Source organism: Pieris napi, chromosome 3 (genome assembly GCF_905475465.1).
Source record: "Pieris napi chromosome 3, ilPieNapi1.2, whole genome shotgun sequence".
NCBI lineage: Eukaryota > Metazoa > Arthropoda > Insecta > Lepidoptera > Pieridae > Pieris > Pieris napi.
Genome location: NC_062236.1, coordinates 2,889,001 through 2,913,227, shown reverse-complemented (window position 1 = coordinate 2,913,227; position 24,227 = coordinate 2,889,001). Strand labels below are relative to the sequence as shown.

The following is a 24,227-nucleotide window of genomic DNA, read 5'->3' as shown; positions in this document are numbered from 1 at the left end:
TAACTTAAAATATTCACTCTAGTTTAAATTATTATAATTACACGAGATCGTTAAAAAAAAAAAGATAACAAATTAAAACCATTTCGTTAAAACGTCCAAAATATGAGATGTTTTTAAAACGGTAGTCATTAAAGATGGCAATAGTTGTACTGAATTATTGCAAACAGCAGCTTTTGAGATCACGCTAAAACATGGCGGAGAAACGCCGTTTTTTCTACACTGCCGAAACATTAATTGGCCGTTGGCTACCGAATAGCGTAAGCGTTAATGTGTGTCTTTTCGTAGCACTGTCATGGCGTCGCTTATTGTATCCCGACTCACGCCTTTAGGGCCTAGGCTACCGACTGTCGACACGAGCTGTCATTTTCATACAAATTTAGTTTTCGACTTTCTACATACACTACTGTTAAGCCATCTTGGCTAGACCCCCATAAACTCCAAAAAAAAAAAAAAAAATAAGTAGGTCTATCAAATTTCAAAACAATTGTGAACAAATTTATAACAATGAAAATTTAATACGGCGGAATAACTTACCAGAACTTTTATTAATTTAACAAAGTGCACGAAAGCTTTGTATTAATCTTACTTGAAATTTTAAATATAAGAAAGAACTAACATGTTTGTTTGTAGCAGAGAAATTGTTAAATATTTTCACACACAAGAACAGCATAAGTAATATATAAACTTAATTCACCTTCTTTCCTTAGAAATAGTTAAACTAAACGATTTATTAATAATGCTGGAAGGTACTAAAACCATACAAAGTGATACGACAGATAAAACTATGAGATTAGACATAAATAACCAAACAGGTAAACATACTCTATTAATACCTTTAACTAGTAGGTAGTCGCAGCAATTAATGTAAAAAGTATTTTATTTAAATTTATTTATTTAAATGATTACAGGAAGTCTTGATTTAAAGCCAGAGTTTTCAGTTCGGATAGTTGTATGTGATTCATACTTAACAAAGCCAACACACGGTATAGATGTCATATATTCCGAGTTTAGAGGTAGTGATGTCAAACAAGTAAGTTTTAATTCGACATTTTTTTAAATAAAAATCTAAATATTTTGTCCAATGAAAAATTAAGTGATTAAATACTTTTAATTTGTAATTAACAATATAAAAATAATGTAAATTTTGCACGAAATTTTAATAAAAATTACGTCCACCTCCAATTAATTCAAACATACACAATAATTTTAATGGATTCCAATTTTAGGTACCAGTATTAAGAATATTTGGATCTGCATTAGATGGAAGAAAATCATGTCTTCATGTACATGGAGTATTTCCTTATTTCTACATACCATGCCCAACATCAAACCCAGAACCACAATTATTATATCAAGTAAAGTCTATTATAAATGAAAAAATGTACTTTTTATTCAATTCAAATAAGTAAGAAAAGTTAAAACATTTTATAAATGTATGGTAAAAAAAAAAGTTGTCTAAATGAAAACCATTCATAATTTATCTATAAGTTATAGAAAATTCAATATTATTGATGTAACATACTGTCTAAGTAGTAATAGTTTTTAATATAAATGTATTTTTCCAGATTGCAGTAAGTCTAGATAAGGCTTTAAATATAGCTTTGAAACAAGCAAATTCAGTAAACCAGCATGTTTATAAGATATCATTAGTAAAAGGATTGTGAGTATTAGTTTCATTTGTATAAGTGATAGCAAAAATGTTTTTATTTAGCTTCAAATTCTGTTGCAGACCCTTTTACGGCTTTCATGATAAGGAACATCTTTTTCTCAAAATATTCTTATACAATCCATGCCTAATCAAGCAAGCCGTTGAACTTTGCAGTAATGGAGCAATATTAGGACAAGTATTGCAGCCTTATGAATCTCATTTGAATTTTACGTTGCAATTTTTTATTGATTTCAACTTATTTGGCATGAGCAATATTGAATTACAATCTGTTAGATTCCGGAAATCTGTTTCTTCACAAGAAAGCGATGACTTACTGGAGAGTTCTGAAGAATTTTCTCTTAAACCAGAAAGCATATGCCACTATGAAGCAGATTGCTTTGCATCTCATATTATTAATAGATTAAGGGTAGGAAAAATGGATGGTATTGAAAATCCTGGCTTGGAAGAGGTTTGGAACCAAGAACTAGTGAGGAGGCAACAACTTAATGTATCCATATCATCTAAATCTTTGTCTCAAAATCGATTGAATGAAGGTACAGAATCACATCATAAATATCAAAATGGATTTCTTGCAAAGATCAACAGTTTACTAGATACACCAATTGAACAAGTTGAAAAGGAAAAAGTGCATTATCCAGCGGAAACTCTTGATGGCTCCCAATTTTTTAATGCAACAGATATCAGTTCCCATCTACAGGAAAGCTTGAGCCTGAGTATGTCTAAAAGCAGAAGGCAAAGTATAATCATGGATATTGATGACACAATTGTAGATGAAGACATTGCTTTAAATAGTAGTTTTTCAGTCCACTATAGCCAAGTTGCATGTAAGTATTTTAAGAATATGAGTTTTAGTTGAAAGCTCTTTTATATCATCGAGTGTGCCTTCCCTGAATCGGCCATATACCACATTTATAATACCTATGTATCTAACTAATGAAACTTATGAAATCGATTTCAGTCAAGATTTCAATGGAATGGTATTTCCAACCAGTTATATTTTTTATTAAAAGAACTTTTGGAACTGAAATTTTCCATAAAAATTATATAGTTGGTATTTTTATTATAAAACGCAAAGGTTAAAATGCTGATAGGATGACAAGAGATTCTCACGCAAAACTCAATAACAATATTACTATCTATTCAGCTAAGGCAACAGAAAGATTCACAGAATATTTGTGTTATTCTTGATGGAAAGGTTCAAGCAGTTAAGGTAATATCACTTCTAAAAAGTATATAATTAATTTCCAGTGGATAGTGAGGATTTAGAGCTAGTTGGTTTACTACAAGAAATGGATGAAAAATCTACAATAGATAAAGACAGTATTATGGCAACACCACATGATGACAAAACTGAAGAAGATTTAGACGATGCTGAGTATTCACAAGTGTTTAATGATGAAACTATTCTGTTAGAGAACAAATGGTATGTCAAAAAAGGTAATGGTGTAATGGGTATTGCAGTTTGTGTTTAATTGTAGAAATATTGTATAACATTCTATTTAAATATGTATTCATAGTGATGGCCACGTAGAAGAAAGCTCACCTTCTTGGCATGACTCGTTTTGGGAAGGGGCAAATATTCCGCAATTAGATGGCACTTGTGATGATAACCGTAAGTAATTTTGAATTTTTTCCCTTATCTGGGCTTACTGACAAGGGGACAGCAATAAACCCTTATTGTAAAGAGAAGCTTTTTGTATACAAACGAGGTCGCGGGTTATAGTAAAAAAAGAATCTGCTATAAAATTTAAATGTACTCCCAATAAGTGTTGATAAGCCAAGGTGAACGCTCTGACGATCAAAGTAAATTAATAATGTCGAGATGATTTCTTTTTTTACGTTTTAGATGTAAAGAAAGTGAGGAAAAGAAAAAAGCTACCACTGAAATTAGGATTATCTAGACCTAAAAAGAAATCTAATGAAGAGAAAAATAATGATAATAAAATGGATTTAAGTGAATCAGATGAAATTAATGAATCTAGAGAAATAATCGATAGTGTATCAGATAAACATCTTAAAAGGAAAACAGAAGGTACAGTGGATACATCTAATAGTCAAAATAACATAGATAATGAATCAATCATTAACTTAGTACAAAAAATTGATGCAGCTGCTAGTTATGATCTTAAAAATAATATGCATCCTGTCGCCGGTCCATCAGAAACCGTAAAAAATCAAGTTAAATTCGTTCGACCATTGAGTGATAGCTATGAATCGTCACCAGAATTTAATAATGAAATCGAAAGTTTTTACGATCAGTCTAAATTTTTCGACTTATCTTCAGATTACGTTAATAAAGTTAAAGATAATAGTGTAAAAAAAGAAGATAATACAAGTGAATTTAAAATAAGCGATAACATAAATGAAGTGCGCAATTTAGTAATTACTCCAAAAATCCGTCCGCCCAGCAAAGAACATATAATTAATACTCTTCAAAGATATTCAATACCGAAACATATAAACCCTCAACCATATTTCTCAAATCACAGAGACGTGGGGGATAAAGTAGAGATTGGTGATAGAATTATAAAAATTCAAAGCAAGTTAGCACAAGATCAAAAGCCATTTGAGAAAATATTAGAATGTACAAGTATTGAAGAATGGCGGCAATTATTATTTATGCAATCAAACGATATGTGCGAAGAAAATTCGAAACCGGAGAATTTAAAAACTTTGTTAGCTGGCAACAAAAAATGTATATTAAGACCTCTTAAGAACCCACCGATTAGAAGCGCAGTTGTACGATGGTATGAAAATAAAGACGTAACTCATATAAATGAAATTGATATTAATAAATGTGAAATAAGTAAAAACATAGATGAAATGGACACGTCTCAAGCGATAGGGTTAAACGAAGAAGAAATAAATAACAGTATAAGTTTAGAGGACAAGGTATGTTTTTATACTTGTTGATTTTTATTAAAAACAAGCAGATAATCGTCACCTTTAGACAAGTCTTGCTTACTTCTAACTCGGCAATTTAGAATTGGAAGAAAAAGGTTTTTGTGAAATGTTTTGGTTTTTGAATATTTTAAATTTCATAGGTTATTTAACTGAAGAAGAAAAAATTTAGATACAGAACTAATAATTATAATATTTTGCCTTATATAGCATTGGTTGATTATCTAGACGATCTTTTAATTTCTCGATTCATAACAAACATAGCGACATATATTCCGTACTACCATATTATTCATATACCCTAAATTATTCTGATTGTACTCTTCATTAAGGTACTCTTCCATCTCTTTCCGTTAAATTATGTTTACGCTGTGATAAAAAGAGACAGACTTTAGTTAAAACTGTGCAATGTGGGGTTCATAACTACCAACTAATCATCAAACAGTCTAATTTTTAATGAATATTTGGTAGTGGTACCATAGTAAATCAGTAATAAATTGTTTATATTACAGAGTAATAAAGACTTAGACAATACATTCCAAGTCACAATGCAAACGGATGGATCATTTCTTTGTTTCGCTAATACTGAAAGTCAGAAAGAAAATACCATAGCTAACCCAGTTGTTGAGGTAAGATTACTAGACAAAAGAAACTTGTATATTAGTTAAATTTGTTATTATTTAAAAAGTGTTTTATCAGTAACTGATAAAAAATGACAAAATTCCCAACTATTTATACAATTACTTTTTTATACTTTAAATTATTTAAATGTACAAATAAATTCAAAATGACAGTGGAATAAAGATTTGCGGGTCCATAAATAAGTATGGCCTTTTTATATAATCCAAAAATATTTTTCTTAATAAGTAATTGAATTAACGATTTTTATGCATTTGCTTTTTTAAGTAACTATTTTAATTTTAAGGTGGATTTTCTGACAGTAATGATAATTGAGATACAAACCGCTACAAGGGGCGATTTATGTCCAGATCCAGCTTTTGATGAAATCCAAGCAATTTTCATATCCATAACAAATAATTGTCCTGATAAAAATTTCTTACCAAAACATCTAACACAAATACTTGTAGTAGATAACAAACTACCTCCTAAACATTTAGACAGATGCGTATTTAATGCAAAAATTGCGTATTTTGATACAGAAAATGATATATTAGAAAAATTAATAAGTCTAGTCAAAGAACACGATCCCGACATTATGTGCGGTTACGAAATAGAAATGAAGTCATGGGGATATGTATTGGAACGAGCTCAAAATCTGGGTTTGGAAATTGTTCGAGAAATTTCACGGGTAACAGAGAAATATCGACAAAAAAAATGGAGGCACGATGACAATGAAATGGAAGGGAGGATTATTGGAAGAATAACGTTCAATGTATGGAGATTGTTTAGATATGAATTGGCGTTGTCGAGTTATAGCTTTGAGAATTGTATGTACGAGATCTTGAAGGAAAGAGTTCCGAAGTACAGTTATGCACAGTTATCTGAATGGTGGAATGATGAATCAAGAATTTTGAGATGGATTCCGGTGGAATATCATCTGACTAAGTTATCGGGGACAGTTCGGATGTTGGAAAAGCTGGACATTATAAGTATGTACTGATATTTTAATAAAATCTTTGTTTTAAACACATGATACAGAGAATACTGGCGAACTTGTACGACTTATCATAGGCATTTATATTTTCATTAATCTTCTTTTCATCTCTTCTTCTTATGAGCCCTTGCAAATGAATAAATAAATAAATTTATTCTCATCATTTCATATGTATTCATATTGCCGTTTATTAACATGTATTGGCCGTACATGACTTCGCTCATACTATCTTACTGTGGAAATTATATACTTAATCATCATTGGACAGTTCTCAAAATTCTAAACTATATTATACATGCATTTAATCTTCAAAATTAATATTTACTTTAATCAAATGACATGAGTAAACTACGGGAATTATAAACCAAATATGTGTCCGTCTCTCTCAATCTACAGGATTTTCTATTAAAAACTATGAATACATATACTAGAGGATCCGACAGACGTTGTCCTGTACACACGTCTTACATATAAAAGAAAAATATCCAATAATGTAAATCATAATCATCGACTCCACATGAACACACAAAAAATTTCATCAAAATCTGTCCAGCCGTTTCGGAGTTTAATTACGAAGACATGCATAGAAGATATGCACCAGCTGTTTTTTGCTGTACAGATAAATAACCTAGATACCGAATGCACCCAAACACATACAAAAAAAAATTCAAATCCCTGCAGGTGATTAAGAAAAGTTCAGTGACATACACACGTACATTAGAATTATATATGTATAAAGGTATATAAATTGTATTAACAACCTTGAATGAATTTTTCTAATATCCAATTTATTTGCTTAAACACTTTACAAAAAACATATTTAAATTCCTTTTTTGGCATTAGACAGAACCTCAGAATTGGCGAGGCTATTTGGTCTACAATGGTGGGAAGTGCTATCAAGAGGATCCCAGTTCAGGGTGGAATCTCTCATGTTGAGAGCAGCCCGACCATTAAACCTGGTCGCTTTATCACCCACTGTCAAACAGAGAGCGGCTATGAAAGCGCCTGAATGCTTACCACTTATATTTGAACCAGGTAATTTATTGACCATGTTAAAAGTTTTATTTATGATATCTTGTAGTGCACAACAAATATTTCATTTGTTAATGCAAAGAAAATGACATGACTAGTTAATAAAAAAATCGGTTGTCTGTAAAGTCGGTTTATTGACGATAGTTGAACGGGACAACGTCACGAATCGCTCACTCAAGTAGGAGAGAGACAGATGTCGAACGCTGAAGAGCGCGGAGTCCGATTGTGCCTCTCTGTCGCTTCGCGCTCTCGCCTGCACTTCAAGCCTTAAATGGAACGCCTCAGAGCGAGGTAACGCCGCATGAGTCATGTTTTTTCGTGCGTGCAGCCGGCTCCATCGATTTATAAGACATTGTCACGTCAAAAGGAACAGAAATGTAAAAAAAAAATCTACCTAAGTGACCAAAAGAATATACACTAACACACACATCCATAAATTTGGCCTTTATATAATGAAAGAACTCCAGTAAAATAATAAATAAAATAATTAATATGAAATATTCAGTAGCTATTTCTTATTACAACAATTATATGGGAGTATGTTTTCCAATTTCACCCTTACGGGCAAGTAGTTATTAAAAAAATGTCGAAATGTTTAACTCTTAAAAAATCTTTTTTAGAATCGCGCTTTTATGCTGACCCCGTGATAGTTCTAGACTTCCAAAGCCTCTACCCGTCCATGATGATTGCATATAATTACTGCTTTTCTACTTGCATTGGTCGTATACAGAATATAAATGGGTAAGTTAAGATAACGTAGTAAAACTTCAACAATTATAAACTGAACTATGACATGATCATGTGTGATTTTAAAGTTGAATTTGTACATAGTAATGTTTTAGAAAAAAAAAATATTCTGTTATATTGATTTTGTGTAATGGCTGATTTACACAGGGTAAGTAGACAAGTCAGTCGCAGCGCCAATGTCGGCGCCGCGACTGACTTTAACTGTTTACATGAAGTAAGTAGTAGTGGTGCGTTTCTCACGATGAGCACACGTTTGTGAAGTCAGTGGGAAAAATGAATTCGCGAAAACAACTGAAACGACGATTTAATTATTTGTTGAAAAATTTATTTATTTACAATAGCATTTTTTATAAAGCCGTCCAGACTGACTGGCCAACTGACTTTAAAATATTCGTGTCCGAATATTCAAGTCAGCGCTGACTTCAAGCCACTGTACTGACTTCAAATCAGTTTACACAGGGTTTTTTTCGGGTCAGCACTGACTTGCCTCGAATTTGTAGTCAGTTACTGACCCTGTGTAAATCAGCTCTAATTGTACAAATGTTTTCTACATGTACTACGAAATCTCTCTAATATCACCAAGTTGGTCTCATCTTGTTCTTCTCTTCATTAACTTGTATTTACTTATTGCTCTATCTGGATAGATAGCAGCTTGTTAGTGTCCATGGGCGGATGCACACTTACTATGCCAGATTCTTGCGATTGCGTAGGTATCCTTTTAAGAATGGATACGCTCTTTTCTTGAGCCCTAATTAGTAATTCATATTGTTCTTGTAATGTTCTAACTCTATAATCTTTGTTGTACAACCAGCAATTCGCCATATGAATTTGGCGCCTGGCGTCTTCGAATACCGCAAGCGAAGTTAAAAGCATTAGCGGAGAATGATTTAGTAAACTGGTCGCCGGTGGGTGTTGGTTTCGTCAAACCCACAGTGCGTCGTGGGGTCCTACCAGCGTTACTAAGACGGATATTAGCCGCGAGACAAGCTGTCAAGAAGGGCATGAAGTTGCAAACAGATGATGCTGTCAAAAAGGCAATGCATTCTAGGCAATTGGGTATGTTTAAACGGTAAATTTAGGAAATAATTGCAAATAATTGCTATCGATGTCTTTTGAGGTTATTAGTTCGACCTGAAGGCATGTATGTTTTAACATACAATGTGATTTATGATCTATGTGAGATTTCAAGCACGTGTGCTAAATTATGTATGCTTGGCCACAAATTTGGAAACTAAAAGATTAAGATTAAGTTCAACTATAAATTCACTTTACCAACTCAATATGTGTGTCATTATTTCGCGCTCGATAACTTGTCGGTACAAATCGAAAAAAAAAATTTAAAAAATTGTTGGACCTCCGACTTAATTCGAGACTTTAATATCTTTACTAATTTATTGATCTATTGCCAGGCCTAAAACTAATAGCCAACGTGACATATGGCTATACAGCTGCCAACTTCAGTGGGCGAATGCCCTGTGTGGAAGTCGGTGATAGTGTTGTAGCCAAAGGCCGGGAAACTTTAGAGAGGGCAATCAAACTCGTTAGGAATGGTGAATGGAATGCTAAGGTAATTCTATTGCGAAGTTGCCGCTAGGGGATGGATAATGTTTGATTATTATAATTTTTACATTAGTATTAAGATACTCTTAAAGAATATTTTTTCGAATGTGCGTGCTATAAGAGTTTTCATTTTATACATAAAATAATATATACGTGATTATTTACATATTATATTTTTCAAAAAATTAATTTGTCATTATATTTACAAAATTAAGGATATCTTAAGTATAATATAACAATTACAGGTAATATATGGAGATACAGATTCCATGTTTGTGCTTGTACCGGGCGGAAGTCGGGCTGAAGCATTTGCTATAGGCCAGCAAATAGCTGATGCTGTCACAGCAGACAATCCATCTCCCGTCGTTCTTAAATTGGAGAAGGTATTTTCTGTTACTTAATTAAATAATAACAATGTAATGTTAGTCGACGCTGTGGTGGGAAGAAAGATTTAAACCAATTTGTTATTACCGCCTTATCTTATTTTTGTCTTTTAATTTAAAAAACAAATCCTTACCTTAAACAATAATGGTAACTAAAGTGATTATGTAGCTTATTTTAGAGTAATGCAAAAGTAATTAAAGTTATATATAATTATTAAATAAAATTACTAATCTTATAATGAAACTAGTTTTAAAATCGGTCCAGTCCTTTTTGAGCCAATTCGTTACAAACATACTGGCATACAAATGTTTCCTCTTTATAATTTGACGTCCCGAGTACCTTTCGTCAATCCTTAGCGAGAGATTGCCAGATCAAGTTGACAGATAACTATTTTAATAAACTCTTGAGTCTATTAAAATGTTGCCATAAAACGCCATCTGCCAATAGACAGTAAGATCCTAAAAATCCTAGGAACTTGAACACGGTCGTACTGTCTTTGCTGATAAAAAGCGCTAGAAGAATCTTGTATATAAGTTCTCGTTTATTTCTTCAATAGGTAAGAATTTACAAGTTTACTAAGCATCATCAATTAAAACCTTTTGTTTTCAGGTGTACCAACCTTGCATACTTCAAACTAAGAAGCGTTATGTTGGCTATATGTACGAAAGTCCCGATCAAATGAAACCCGTGTATGAAGCTAAAGGTATTGAAACAGTACGACGAGACGGTTGTCCAGCGAGTGTAAAGGTACGTTCATGTATTTATTAACAAACCCTTTCATAAAACCTAATTTCTATATCGGACTGAAAACTTTTTAATATATCAAAGAAATATTTTATTTAATAATTAAATGTCGTCAATTGTTTTATAATTGAATGAATCCTTGATCATTTTTCAGTTGAAAAATTTACAATTAATCAAAAGTTTAAATCTTCTAAGGCTACTTCTAGAAAAGAGCGTACCAATTCTTAAAAGTCCAGCAACACTCGCAATCCCTCTGGTATCAGATGATCATCCTGCCCGTTCGTCCCCACATCTATATAAAAAAAGGGTGTGTGTACTTATGTACGCGCGTAAGAAGTTATACTTCTTTGGCATTATTAAAAATAGTTTTTGCTTGCATGCAAATAATTAATTACAATTAAATCATCAAAGACTGAAAAAGGAGTCATTATAGTCAATAAAGTTCAGTATACATTTGAAAAATTAAATAAATAAATATTTATTATTATTCTCTTACATTAAGTGTAACATAAATTATATTATTATTCGAATGTTGTTTTAAAATTATGTCCAATGCCGTAGCATCTTCCGTGGGCAACTTCATTCTGTTAATTTTGTGTCACGGTGCGCGCGCATCGTAAAATTTCACTCTCATCAATTTTTCATAACGTGCCTAAAGAAGTATAACTTCAAAAATAACGTAGGCCACTTCTCGTCAACAAATTTTATCAAGAGAAATATATAAATGAAAATACTATGGAAAAACAGTATATAGCGAATAATCTGAATTAAATTAATACCTAAGAAAGCGTTAAAAATGGAAATATTTTTCAGCTCCTTCAGCGTTCCCTGTGCGAGTTATTTGAGTCGGGTGACATGTCGCGCGTAAAGCAGTTGGTATGTAAAGAACTGACCCGATTAGCTGAATCCTCTTTACCACCTCGTGATCTTTTCTTTACGAGGGAGTACCATGGACCTGGAGGATATAGGCCCACTGCTGCAGCACCGCCTAATGAGATTGCTAAGTAAGTGAAAAACCTATATAATATAGTTTTTTTTAAATTAGCATTGTAATTTAAAAAATCAGTGGCGCTGCAACCCTTTTAGGTCTGGGCCTCAGATTTCTGTATCTGTTTTATGTCCATTTGTCAATCTAATAGGCAAGTAGGTGATCAGCTTCCTGTGCCTGACACACGCCGTCGACCTTTTGAAGTTATACTTCTTTTGGCGCGTTAGGGAAAAATTATGAGATTAAATTTGTCACAAAAAAACCGACACCTTGAAGCTATAGTCAACACTTTTTATATTTTTATACAGCTATAGATACTGTATTTGTATATATAGTTGTATAGTATATTTGTATCATACTGTAGCTATCATAAGCCTCTTGTAACTCACATGTCTACTGAACTCCAACCAATGGACGTAAATTATATATATGTATAAGTTGCATGCTGAAAAAAATCAATTTCTTTAATTATGTACAAAGATTTTGTTTGTAATATTTAAATAAACTTTTAATTTAACTAGATAATGTGTCATAATAATACAACTTTCAATGTATTAAATACCTTCTTTCGTTAGTGTCGTTTTTTCTACAAACGTAGAATCAAATCATTGAAAAAAAAATTATCTTGTTACGCCAAAGAATATAACTTCTAACGCGTGTACATAAGTACACTTTACTTTAACTTAACACTTTAAACTTAAAAAAACACATCCGATTTATTTTTACCAGGCGCCTCTTATCCCGGGACCCACGGTCAGCACCGCGTACAAGTGAGCGTGTGACGTGGTTGGTTTGCGCGGGCGCACCGGCCACGCCCCTAGTAAAACTCGCTAGATCACCGCAAGAATTGTTACGGGATACGAGTCTCGTTCCACATATATCTTATTACGCAGCAAGGGCTATACTACCGCCATTACATCGGTGTCTCTCTTTGCTTGGGGTCGATGTTTTTAAATGGTAAGTTAAATTTGTACAAGAATTTTAGATAAGAACCATGTATGTAGAGTCTAAATTTCTTAAGGGTCGCAATGCTTTGAAGTTTGTGGTATTATAATTCCTACTAATACCTATTTCTTAAATCAATTCGAGTAACACTTTTCTAAGCAATTGCAATCTATTTTTTCGGGGCTCGAACCGGGGTTCTTAACTACATTACATTACAGGTACTAGGTTACTAGGGAGAAAAATAATTAAAATATTTTTATGTATATTATGTATTTACAAATTACTTCAAGCTTGAGCTTATTTTTAACTATAATTTTATAGGTGGAATGAAGTCGGCCACACTCGTTTAATACATTCAGAACGCGGCGCGGGTGTGTCAGATGGCATTGCCCGGTATCTTCAGCGTGGTCGATGCGCAGTCTGTGGAATGCGCGGCACCCGTGCTCTTTGCGTACGCTGTGCCGATACACGCTTGGCCACAGCTGTTTTGAAAACTAGGGAAATGCGCGCAGAGAGCCATCTACAGGATACGCATCGGGTACGAAATTGCCCTATTAGTATGCTAGTTAACTTCCGGGAATTAGACTAGATTTTTAGCACGAATGTTACATAATTATTTAACATATTCATATAATTTACAATAGTTATTCAGATATATTAAAAAAAGATGACACGGTTAAAATCTTAGGCCACTAAGTTAGGTTATCCAACGATAATAATTTGTAATGAAATTTCGTTCAGCGTCAGGAATTATTACTTGCAAATGTAGTAATAATTGAATTGTATATTATCTAAAGAAGCAGGCGTTTAATACTACCTGTGTTTTTCTTCACAGATATGCAGCTCTTGTTGTGGGCATGATCAGTTTTTAAAGTGTGAAAACACAGAATGTCCTGTACTATGGCGTCGAGTTGCAGCACAACAAAAGTGGAAACAAATACAAAATATTGTTAGCTCTAACCTCTCAGAACAACTTAGCAGGGTCGATTTATAAAGATTTTTTATATCATTATTTAAATCATTTTATTAGGAATATAAAATTATTCTACAAAATTTAAATAATATATTTATAAATTATGCCTTTTAATTATACCACTTCTTTAGGTACCACACAACAAGGGTTTGAGACATAAGTACTTTTCGACTTGCCGCCGTCTAATGAAAAATCAATTTGTATGATTTTGGCATATACTGTGACAAATCGAGAGCTGATGTAGTTATTACCTTACAAATTCGTTTAGCGTTTAGTCACGACTGTCGAAAAGCGATTTTGTCTCAAGCCCCAGTAGTCAAATATGTAAAAGAAATCCTACAGTAATTAATATTAGAAAATATTTGTGAAAAAACTGTGCTCAGCAACCTTCCTAAGCGCTTCAATACAATTGAGGTTAACTATCCGTATGTATTATTAATAATGCCAAAGAAGTATAACTTCTAACGCGCGTACATAAGTACACGCACTTTTTTTTTTAATTACGGGAGTTATGTAAGCTAACATTAGTTAAGTTACGTATAGGTATATATTTTAGTTAATAATTCAAAGCGTAAAGAAAATATTGACGCACATTTGAAGCCAAAATGAGCTCTAGTTTTTACCACTCTCATAAATTGTATAACATTCTCGTTCCCGATAATATCCAGAAAGGTCGACTGTACTTGTATTGAAGTGTTACTTAGATTAATGAACACTGAGATGAGCCAAGTTAGTTTTAGCCTCACAACCCCACTACCCCTAATTTAATGTTAGTTATTACTTATAAGCTCATATTTTAACGATTAAAGTCGGTTGTCGGAGTCAGCTTCAAACAAGGTGTTTCATTTAACATATATTTGAACATATTATCCATACAACAACCGCCACCCAAATTAACTCGGGTTCCTTAAAAAAGATCAGAAACTTTCATATCTTATCCAAGTCGTTTTTAATCTGTTATAACTCGTCTGTCAACAAGACAGAAATTCTCAACAAAAATTGTCAATTGTAATATTTCGTAAAGTGTAAATAGGAAATTTTATGAACAAGCAGAACAACTATATAAGTAAACAACTTTCTCTGGAATTAATTTGTATTCTAAGTAAGTTTAAAATACAGTGTTATTGACGGAAAGTGTTTTTTAAAAATGTATAAAAATGTTGAAATACGTAAGCTTCCGTCTGGACTTCTGTGCAATTTAATAAATATTTTGGAGATTAACAGTGATTGGAAAAAGTTCATGTCTAACATACCAAGAGATATAAATGGGTTATCGTCTACGAATTTTGAGCCTAAATACAACAGCGAACATATCTCGTAAGTTCAATACTTTTTTATATAGTTTGAACATATACGTACGTCGTCTACTATGTTTTAAAAATTTCAGCATGATAGAAGACTACGCTAAGGAAAGTAGTCTGAAGTGTACAGAGATTTTGCTAGACGAATGGGCAACATCAGGCAGAGTGCGTCCAAGATTGAGTGATTTAAAAATGATTATTGACAAATCACAAGTGTTATACAGAGCAGCAGATGAATTGGCAGACATACTCAATGGTATGCATACATACTGCATACATTTGAATAATCTTACAACAATATTGATTGCTCCATTTATTGTAATTAATAATATTCTTTTTTAGAATCGAAACCACAGCGCCCTGGAGATGGTCCAGCTGCACCAATAACTACTGATGTTTCAATACTGTTAAATGACTCTAAACTTACAACAGATAACAGTAATATGCAACGATTTTGTGGTCAGTCCACACAACAGATGAAATCAGCAGATCCGTTAATACAATTCTCATTATCAAGTATAAACAGTAATGACTCTATCGGAAATAAAACCACAGTAGAAATTAAATCAGCATCTGATTTAATAAAATTCTCTTCAAATAATTCAGGCAGTCAATCTTATACCAAGCCTATGGAGACATCTGGTAATGTACCTGATTTTAAAGCGATGGAACAAGAATCTCCCAATTTAAACTATGAGAATGTGTACCAACAATCATTCCCTAACCTTGATTTGTCTATTGACATAGATAGCGCTATACTTCACGATACAAAACTAAGAGATTTTGAGTATCAGCTATTACAGAGCATAACAAATAATTTTTCTGATAATATTGTTGAAGGTCCTAATGGATTTAAAGCTGGAAAGATTGGTAGTGGAGGATTTGGTGATGTGTTTGTTGGAACTTGTCCAAAATTTGGTTTGCTTGCAGTAAAAAAAGTCCACAGTAATTTGGATATTAAACGAAAACCTGACATTGCTATGAAAGTATTTAATGCAGAAGTTAAATTTCTTTCACACTTTAGGCATACTAATATATTACCAATTTTGGGATATTCTATAGATGGTCCAGTCCCTTGTATTGTAAGTGAATATATAGATGGAGGTTCATTATCAGAAAAAATTCAAGCAAAAGTTTTAAATATAGAACATAGAATGAACATCATATTAGGAACAGCAAAGGGATTAAAATATTTACATACAAATGAAACACCCATACAGAGTAATGCAGAATTATTGAATTTAGGCAGAGCTATTGCATCAGATTCAGATCATTCAACTACTAATTTTGTACATGGAGATGTGAAAGCTGCAAATATTCTATTAACAAAGGATTATGTGCCCAAGGTGCTTAATTTTTATTTTGAAAGCATTCACAAAAAAGTGTTGATTCATAACTATATTAACAGAAGCACATGCTTAATTAATATTATACTTTTCTGTTACAGTTGTGTGATTTTGGATTAGCTAAGCAGTATGATTGCACTATAATGACTACCTGTCCAATGGGAACATCAGCATATATGGCCCCTGAAGGATTACATGGTACAATTACCCAGAAAATTGACATATACAGCTTTGGTATTGTGTTACTGGAGGTACTGACTGGCCTTAAACCTATAGTGGTGTCAAATGGAGAAAAATTAAATATCAAAGATTATGTGGAAGAAAATTACAAAGGAGACATAAAAGTTTTATTAGATCCCGATGTGCAAAATTGGATAGAAGCAAACGACATATACACATTAGCACAGAAATGCTTAGAAAGGAATAGAAAAGATCGACCTACAATGAATGAAGTGTGCAAAACTTTATTTGAAATTTGGGATTGTTGACTGAAAATAATTATATTAAAATGATAAAATTTATTTAGGCTAAATCTGATATTATATTTCTTATTTTCTCTTTAAATACATCACATTGAATTTTTTGAACTTTGTCTAAACTATTAACAATTTGAGTTTGTTCATCCTTTGTACATAAACAGATTAGTGTTACAATAATGTCATATATTTCTTTATAGAGATCTTCATTACAAGTATACAAAACTTTCAAAAGTGCAGATAGAAGTTTGTGGTCTGTGTTGTACTTCCATACTGGCCAACAGTAGATAATCCATTTCTTTAAACACTGAAAAAAGTTTATAAGAACACCTGATTCCAAATTTACTTAAAACTTTTTCTACAAAAAACTAGTATATATTGAAAAAAAAAATTATATACATTATATGAGCTTTACAATGTTGATATATATCTAGATTAGATTCTTAATCTAGTTGAACCAACTAAAATAATCTAATCTAGCTAAGTAGAATCTTACCTTCAGAAGTGGTTCTAATATTACATCTATGACAGCATTGTTAGTACAAATATCCAAATTTTGACACACAATATCTATAAAAATCCTTCTATTAGCACAATTGCTTTTATGGTGCTCTATAACAGTGCATGTGAAGTTAATCAGAGCTACTTTGTGATATAAGTTTGATTCTATTGACAGTTGGTCTAAACAGCTTTTATAAAGTTCATCCAATTTTTGTCTCTAAAAACAAAACATTTCATATTTTATCTAAATAAATTAAACATCTAAATAATTTTAAATTAGTTACCTTTCCAGCATTTGGTAATATATCTAGTAACATTAATAAATTTGAATGAGTAAGTTTTGTAATATTCTCATCTTTATCAGACAGATTTCTTTTTAAAGTTCTGTAAATAACTTCATAGTAGTTACCAGTTTGAAAAGCATTACCATCCTGTAAAACAATTTAAATTTTTCATTAATCAACATTTTCATTCATTAGTAATGAAACCAAAAGAAAAATAAATAAAATCTAATTTAATGTCCTAATAATTACAAATGTGTTCAGTTACCAGGCACTGCAACAAATGAGTACAGCATAGTAGTCCTTTGTTTTTATTAAAATTTGCATAATCTTCAACAAGAAGAATAGTTATTGGAAATATTTTTGAAGGCACCACAGCAACATTGTAACTCTGAAATAACAAGTATGACTTTTTGTAAAGGTCATCTGTAATTTAAATAATCCTATTAAAAGATAATTATTCTGTCATAATCAATTACTTTTAAATGTTTAATAAATAAATAGTAAACTTCAATTTGAGCTGGATACTTTTTAAAACTTTCATATGTTAATTTTAAATGAAGTTCATCAGAAAATTTATTTAAGACTTCTTGATGATCAAATATATTATTTCTAATGAAAACTGAATCTAATCTAATTGAAGTAATTTTTTCGAAGTGTGTGTTTAACTGTTTTGATATATCTTCAGTGACATCGTTATTCCATGGTCCATCACAACTTAGTTCTAAGAACAGATTCACGAGAAGAGCTATAATCACAGGATTATGTTCCAAGTCTGTGCAATCGATATCATATAAACATTCAATGAGCATTTTAAAGTTGAAAGCCAAGTTTTGATTTCTTAGATTAAATTCCTGATGTTCAGAACATTCATCGTAGTTTTTCAACAATTTTGGTATTAGGCAGCGATTAATATTTTTTAATAAATTAGTTGTAGATTCCATCGTAATTTGAGGTAAAACCAAAAAATATATATAACGTCACAAGTGTGATGAACGAGAATCAAAACATGATAGTTTTATTTATAACAACCTAAAACCGTATTTCGTACACAGTTTTTTTTTAATTTAAAATCGTGAAGTTATAACCATAGATACCGGATATTAAAAAAATCTATATTAATATTAACTGTCAATTGAATTAATACTACAAAGAAAGTAAGTTAGAATTTTAAATGTTTGTTATTAAACTGTAAGTTATATCAGCCGTTAGGCATTCAAGTGGTTTTGATTGATCACGTGATCAAAGCACTGCGAGTACCTTACCTCGAAAACGCCAGTGCTCGCAGTAGAAGTATAGCGGGGATTTGTGACGGCATATATTTTCCTAGGACGCTGCGGCTGTATACTGGCAGTCCATAGCGGAACGAATTTTTGAACAGTGGGAGCACTATACAGTACTCGCAGTGTATATCGGAACATACCCTTAATTCATCCGTGGTACTACCATAAGACTATTTTATATTACTCGTTATAATGAAAATCAACAGACTTGAAACTTCTGAGTCTGTACAGATAGAGAACCAGTGTTGGTAGGGGTTAGGGTTAGGGTAGAAGGACTCCTTTCTCCGCAATTAGACTCGTGGTTGGTCCGTTGTGCGTACGAGTCCTGGCTAATTTAGCCAGCCTAGCACCTTCCAGAAGCACAGAAGTCTCCTGGGCACTTCACAGGCTTCCCGGAGCGACCTCACCGTTCCGAGGATTTTTTCACGTTGATTAGCCACAGCCTCGCATTCCAGGACTACGTGGGTGACTGTTTCCTCTGCGCTGAAACAGCCTCTGCACAGGGGGCTGTCTGTCGCGCCTAGGATAAAAAGATGTTTATTTAGGAGGCAATGACCCGTTATTGTCCCTATCATTATTTTAAGGTTGGTTCTATTTAAGTTAAGTAGTCGCTTTGTCAGTTGCGGGTTTACTGCTGGCAGAGCCACTTTGGACTGTCTGCAGGCCGCACCATGCGACCATCGTTGTTGCTGGAGTTCAGCGGATCTCTGGCGAATCCAGGTTCGCACCAGCGAGAAGGGCAAAGGAAGGAGCGGATACGGGCCAGCAGGCATCATTCCGGAGCCTCTTCTCGCAAGCTCGTCCGCAGCATCATTGCCGAGAGATCCACTGTGTCCCTTTATCCACTGCAAGGTAACCCTATTGGTTCGGGTTATGACCTCCAGTGCTTCATGACACTCCAGTATTAGTTTGCTGTTGGTTTTTTTGTTTCCGAGCGCCATCAGCACGGATGCACTGTCGGATAAGAATTTAATGCAAAAGTCATTAATCCCTAGCCGCTGCACGGCTCTGGCTGCTTCGGTTAAGGCGACACATTCACATTGAAAGATCGTGCTCTGTGTGCCCAAGGGTAGGTGTATGTTGATGTTGAGATCAAGAGAGAATATGCCAGCGCCTGAGCCAGACCCTGTTTTGGATCCATCTGTATATATACGTAGCTCATTTACGGTCGACCGATCATGTTCCTCTTCTCTCAGTTGTATATGATATTTCCTGTTAAATATTAGTTGGTTAGTGATTCTATCACAGGGCGCAGCAATAAGAGGTTGATACACTATTGCCCTGTTGAGAATCGCTGTGTGTGCACTGTAGTGATTTTTTCCCCATAGATCCAGTACCATAAGCCTGATAGCAGCCAGGGCTGCCTCCTGCTGTATGTGTAGGTCCAGGGGTAAGATCTGCAGGGCCATCTCCATTGCTGCAGTTGGTGTTGTTTTCATGCAACCGCTAGCAGCGGACAAAGCAAGCCTCTGGAAGCGTCCGAGTTTGGTTTGTGTTGTGGAGTTTACCGTGAACTGTATAGCTCGTTGTTTTAGCATGTTCTTTATCCATTCTATAAGGGTTGATGGTACTCCACATGACCTTAGTGCTCTGGTTATACTCGTGAAATTTGTTTTGTCAAAAGCACCTTCGATGTCAATGAATGCACCAAGGGTTGACTGCTTTAACTTCAGGGAGTTGCCAATGCGAGACACGACGTTGTGGAGTGATGAGTCCGTTGATTTGCCCGAGCTATAGGCATGTTGATTAGGGTGTAGGAATTTGGATAGCGATACCCGGCTGCGTATCTCCAGGTCTCCCAGCCTCTCCATCGTTTTTAAGAAGAATGAAGTAAGGCTAATAGGCCTGAAGGACTTCGCTTGGGTATAGTCCTCTTTACCTGGTTTTGGGATGAATATGATTTTTACTTCTCTCCATTTCAAGGGTATGTATCGGTGGGCTATACAGGCTCGGAAGACAGAGACAAGATAGTCTACTATTAAGTTCCCACTCCATCTTAGTAGGCCTGGGAAGATGCCGTCCAAACCAGCCGCTTTGAATGGAAGGAAGGAGTTGATTGCCCACGTTACTTTTTCATTAGTGATTATTTTGTGAGCTACTTGCCAGTCTGAGCTGTCGGTGGCTCTCTCTGAGTATGGTTGCCAGGCCTGTTCGTTGGCAATTATGCAACCCGGAAAGTGTGTTGCCAGTAGTAGTTCACATGTTTCTGAATCAGTTTTTGTTAATGAATTGTCAGGTTTTTTAAGACAACCGATCGAGTGATTGGGCTCTCTGGAGAGGCATGATTTCACCCTGGTTGCCTGGTTGTTGGTTTCAATACTGGTGCAGAAGTGTCTCCAACACTCCAGCTTCCTAGTACGTAAAAGTTTTTTGAATCGCCTTCTCGCGACCGTGTACTTGTCCCAGTCGGTGGGTAACCGTGTGTTCGCTGCTCTATTGATCAGCTTCCTGACCTTCCGTCGGTGTCTCTCCAGTTCGGGGCACCACCAGTTATGTCTCCCTCCCCATCTTGGTATGGTAAGGGGACACGACCGTTCATAGCTTGTCAGGAGTAGGGACGTTAGGTTGTTTACATGTTTGTATATGTCTTGTATATTTATGGTGGTTGGTATCGATAGTTTGTCTACCTCGGAGCTGATAAGTCTATAAAATTTTACCAAATCGGTTCTCCGCGGTATACGTCTAGGTTGAGGTTTAGGTAGCTCCCCTTTGATTGCAAAGCGGATCCACCTATGATCCGAGCATGATAACTCGTTGGATACGTGCCAGTCCTGTATGTGATCTGACAGACCAGCAGTTACCATTGTTAAATCAATAATAGTTTGCGAACGCGCGTTGATAAAAGTTTTTGGTTTTGAGCCATTGTTTGCCAAGATAAGGTTATTGCTAAGTATAAAATTAAGCATATCCTCACCTCGAGTGTTGGTATTAGCGTTACCCCATAACGTGTGGTGCGCATTGGAGTCCGCCGCGATGATTAGCTCCAGTTTCTCCCTCTCACAGTAGTCAGCCAGAAGGCCGAGTTCTGGAGTGGGCACGTCCTCGTCACCTGGTAAGTAGGCGGACGCCAGGACGACGTCTGGTTGATTGTTTCTGGGTAACCTAATAGCTGTAAGGTTCCTTGAACAGAGTTCGTTTATTAGAAATGCTGGTACATGTTTAGGCAAGATTATGCAAGTTCTAGGGTTACTTACGGAGGTATCCAGTAAAAGTTTACCACCGGTGCTGCCCAGGCTACATATCTTGCCATTCCTGATCCACGGCTCCTGGATCGCGGCGATGGTCTTCGGATTGGTCTCCAGCAGTCTGCGTAGGGAAGCCGACGCTGTCTGACTGTGCTGGAGGTTAGCCTGGATGAGGTCAGTTCGGCGTTGGGGAGGAGCGCAGACAGCTCCTGAAACAACTCATCATCCGAAGTTAGTTGCACCGGTGACGGTGGATGTGTAGCTACCTCCATAGGGACGTGTGCCCCGGTGACCGAAACTGCCCCCGTCAGAGACGTGGGCAGCCCCGGCCCCGACGACGCCACCCCCGATGTGCTGGCAGCAGTTGGTGGGGCGTTGGCCACCTGCGAGGGTTCATCTCTATCCAGGATGCGGATATAGATGTTCCCCATCAGGTAGTATAAACGCCGATTATGCTCTTTGATTTTAGAGATCTCAAACTCTGGCACACGAAAGAAGAGGGACACGCCTGTCGGGTCCTGAGTTCTTCGTTCGTGTGTCAGGGTCCAGGATCTGATGTTGAGGTGGCGGTTTTGCCTCGTGATCAGTTTCCTCAGTGTTTCCGTGTTGCCACTGTAGTCTGGTACATGTAGGCCGAACCACCAACCTGGTGTCAGGTACTGGATTTGTGATGACATCACAAGTTCCGGTCAGCCAACCCAGAGTGTAAGTGTCCTCGCACCAAGTTTTGAGGACACCATCCGAGAAATGGGCCTTACCCCGGAACCTGATGTCGTTGGGCTCGGTAGTTAGGGTAGCATCAAGATCCGCCAGGAGCTCATCTTGAATTTTACCCTCGATTTGTAGGCGGATGTTATCCGCCTGTTCTTGTGTCATATCCACGAAAGGCTCAGTCATCACTGCAACACAAAGCTCGTTAGCTTTGTATGATGCTGCCGCTTCCGCGTAACTGGCCGAGGTCCCTGCCACTGTCTGGGGTTTGTTGGGTTTGACCCTTTTACTTTCCCCAGTCGGTATTACGGTTTCCTCTGGCCGGTCGCGCTTCTGGCCCTTTGTGGCTTGGTTTGTTTTGGAACTCTTAAGTCCCTTGCCGCACCCAGAGCAGCTAGGCACGGGCGCAGCAGTGGATCTTTTAGGCTTCGGTGTCCTTTTCCCGCCTCTCTCAACTGTGGTTACAGCGGGGGCAGTTCCAGGTTTCACAGGTGGCCTCGGAGCGCCGGTGACCAGCTTCTGCTGTTCCGGCGCCCTTATGGCTCTCCTGTGCCGTCGCCTTTTAGAGTTGCTCACGACCATTTTGAAAGTCGGCTCCTGAATTGCGGTCTTCAGGGCCGACATATCCATGGTCGTGGTTAGTGCACTGGACGTGCCCTCCGTCGCAGCCTCGGTCTGCCGCATCGTTCTTGCCGCGGAAGCACCCCCTTCAGACGCAGACAGTGCTGTATCATCGTCCGGAGTTGCTATCTTTGGCTCGACCGACGCAGTCAACCTGGCCGCAGCAGTGGTCACATCCTTGTGCGGTGGTATAAGGGATTCCATCGGATTGGGTACGGGCCGGAGTGCAGCCCGGATTGGTGCAACCCCAGCCGCTGCCCTCTCCTTTGGGGTCCCGGACGCTGCCCGTGAGGGTGCATCCGTGTGTGTGACAGGGGCATCAGAGTATCGCGCCACTGGTGACTTGCACCGCGACACGTCCAAAGACGCAACCCTGGGTTTGTTGGTGTTAGTGATTGTTTTATTAAGTTTTTTTGCCTCTTTATCCATGAGGTGATATGGTTTGAATTCACCATTGGAGCTCTCCACCCGCCACGGAGCCCTCACGTCGGGGACGTCCCTTGCTCAGCAAGCGACGTCAGAGCTACTCCTCCGGTATAGAGCCAGCACGTAGGGAGGCAGACGCATCCGCACGCAGCAAGGAAGTACGGAGCTGTTCACGCCACGAGACTATGACGCAAACTCACCCCGAGTCCCGTACCGCGCCGACGGCCCCCCCCCCACATCCCGACTCTCGCTCGGCAGCCCGCTTATGGGATGCCACAGCCGGTTGACCGTGGTTAGCTAAACCCCGGCCTCCCGTGTGAGGAGAAATCCAGACCAAAGAGGTGTGTTGTGTGCAGCGCACAACTGTTCAGGCGCACTACTCCACTCAACCCCCAGGATTCCTTCATCCCCCCGTACGGGTCCCCGCGCACGGCACAAACACGCGGGAGGTCATTTACTGTCCACCGTCCTTCCTTTTTTGACGATGAACTCGCAAGGACATGACCTCTCCATCCCTGCAATAGTTCGCTTGGCGGTT

The 24,227-nt window shown here is 36.3% G+C and overlaps 3 protein-coding genes across 3 annotated transcripts; 2 read left to right on the top strand and 1 right to left on the bottom strand.

The window, feature by feature from the left end:
* Positions 1-455: 455 nt before the first annotated feature.
* Positions 456-13,672, top strand: LOC125063496 (DNA polymerase zeta catalytic subunit). Its single transcript, XM_047669973.1, has 20 exons — positions 456-812; positions 909-1,030; positions 1,227-1,355; positions 1,566-1,660; positions 1,730-2,493; positions 2,918-3,092; positions 3,187-3,281; positions 3,516-4,561; positions 5,083-5,199; positions 5,496-6,180; positions 7,029-7,220; positions 7,838-7,958; positions 8,776-9,020; positions 9,374-9,531; positions 9,770-9,907; positions 10,518-10,655; positions 11,466-11,656; positions 12,370-12,597; positions 12,907-13,123; positions 13,421-13,672. Exons 1-20 carry the CDS (start codon positions 737-739, stop codon positions 13,577-13,579), a joined length of 5,091 nt encoding a protein of 1,696 aa, XP_047525929.1. The 5' UTR covers positions 456-736; the 3' UTR covers positions 13,580-13,672.
* An 894-nt stretch (positions 13,673-14,566) lies between these two features.
* On the top strand, positions 14,567-16,737 carry LOC125063479 (interleukin-1 receptor-associated kinase 4-like). The gene is made up of 4 exons (XM_047669947.1): positions 14,567-14,875; positions 14,946-15,115; positions 15,202-16,205; positions 16,307-16,737. Exons 1-4 carry the CDS (start codon positions 14,706-14,708, stop codon positions 16,691-16,693), a joined length of 1,731 nt encoding a protein of 576 aa, XP_047525903.1. The 5' UTR covers positions 14,567-14,705; the 3' UTR covers positions 16,694-16,737.
* Positions 16,707-18,558, bottom strand: LOC125063480. Its single transcript, XM_047669948.1, has 5 exons — positions 18,552-18,558; positions 17,732-17,854; positions 17,467-17,613; positions 17,178-17,399; positions 16,707-16,988 (listed from the first exon to the last, which is right to left on the bottom strand). The coding sequence occupies exons 1-5, from the start codon at positions 18,552-18,554 to the stop codon at positions 16,728-16,730; spliced, it is 756 nt and encodes a 251-aa protein (XP_047525904.1). The 5' UTR covers positions 18,555-18,558; the 3' UTR covers positions 16,707-16,727.
* Between the last annotated feature and the right edge of the window lie 5,669 nt (positions 18,559-24,227).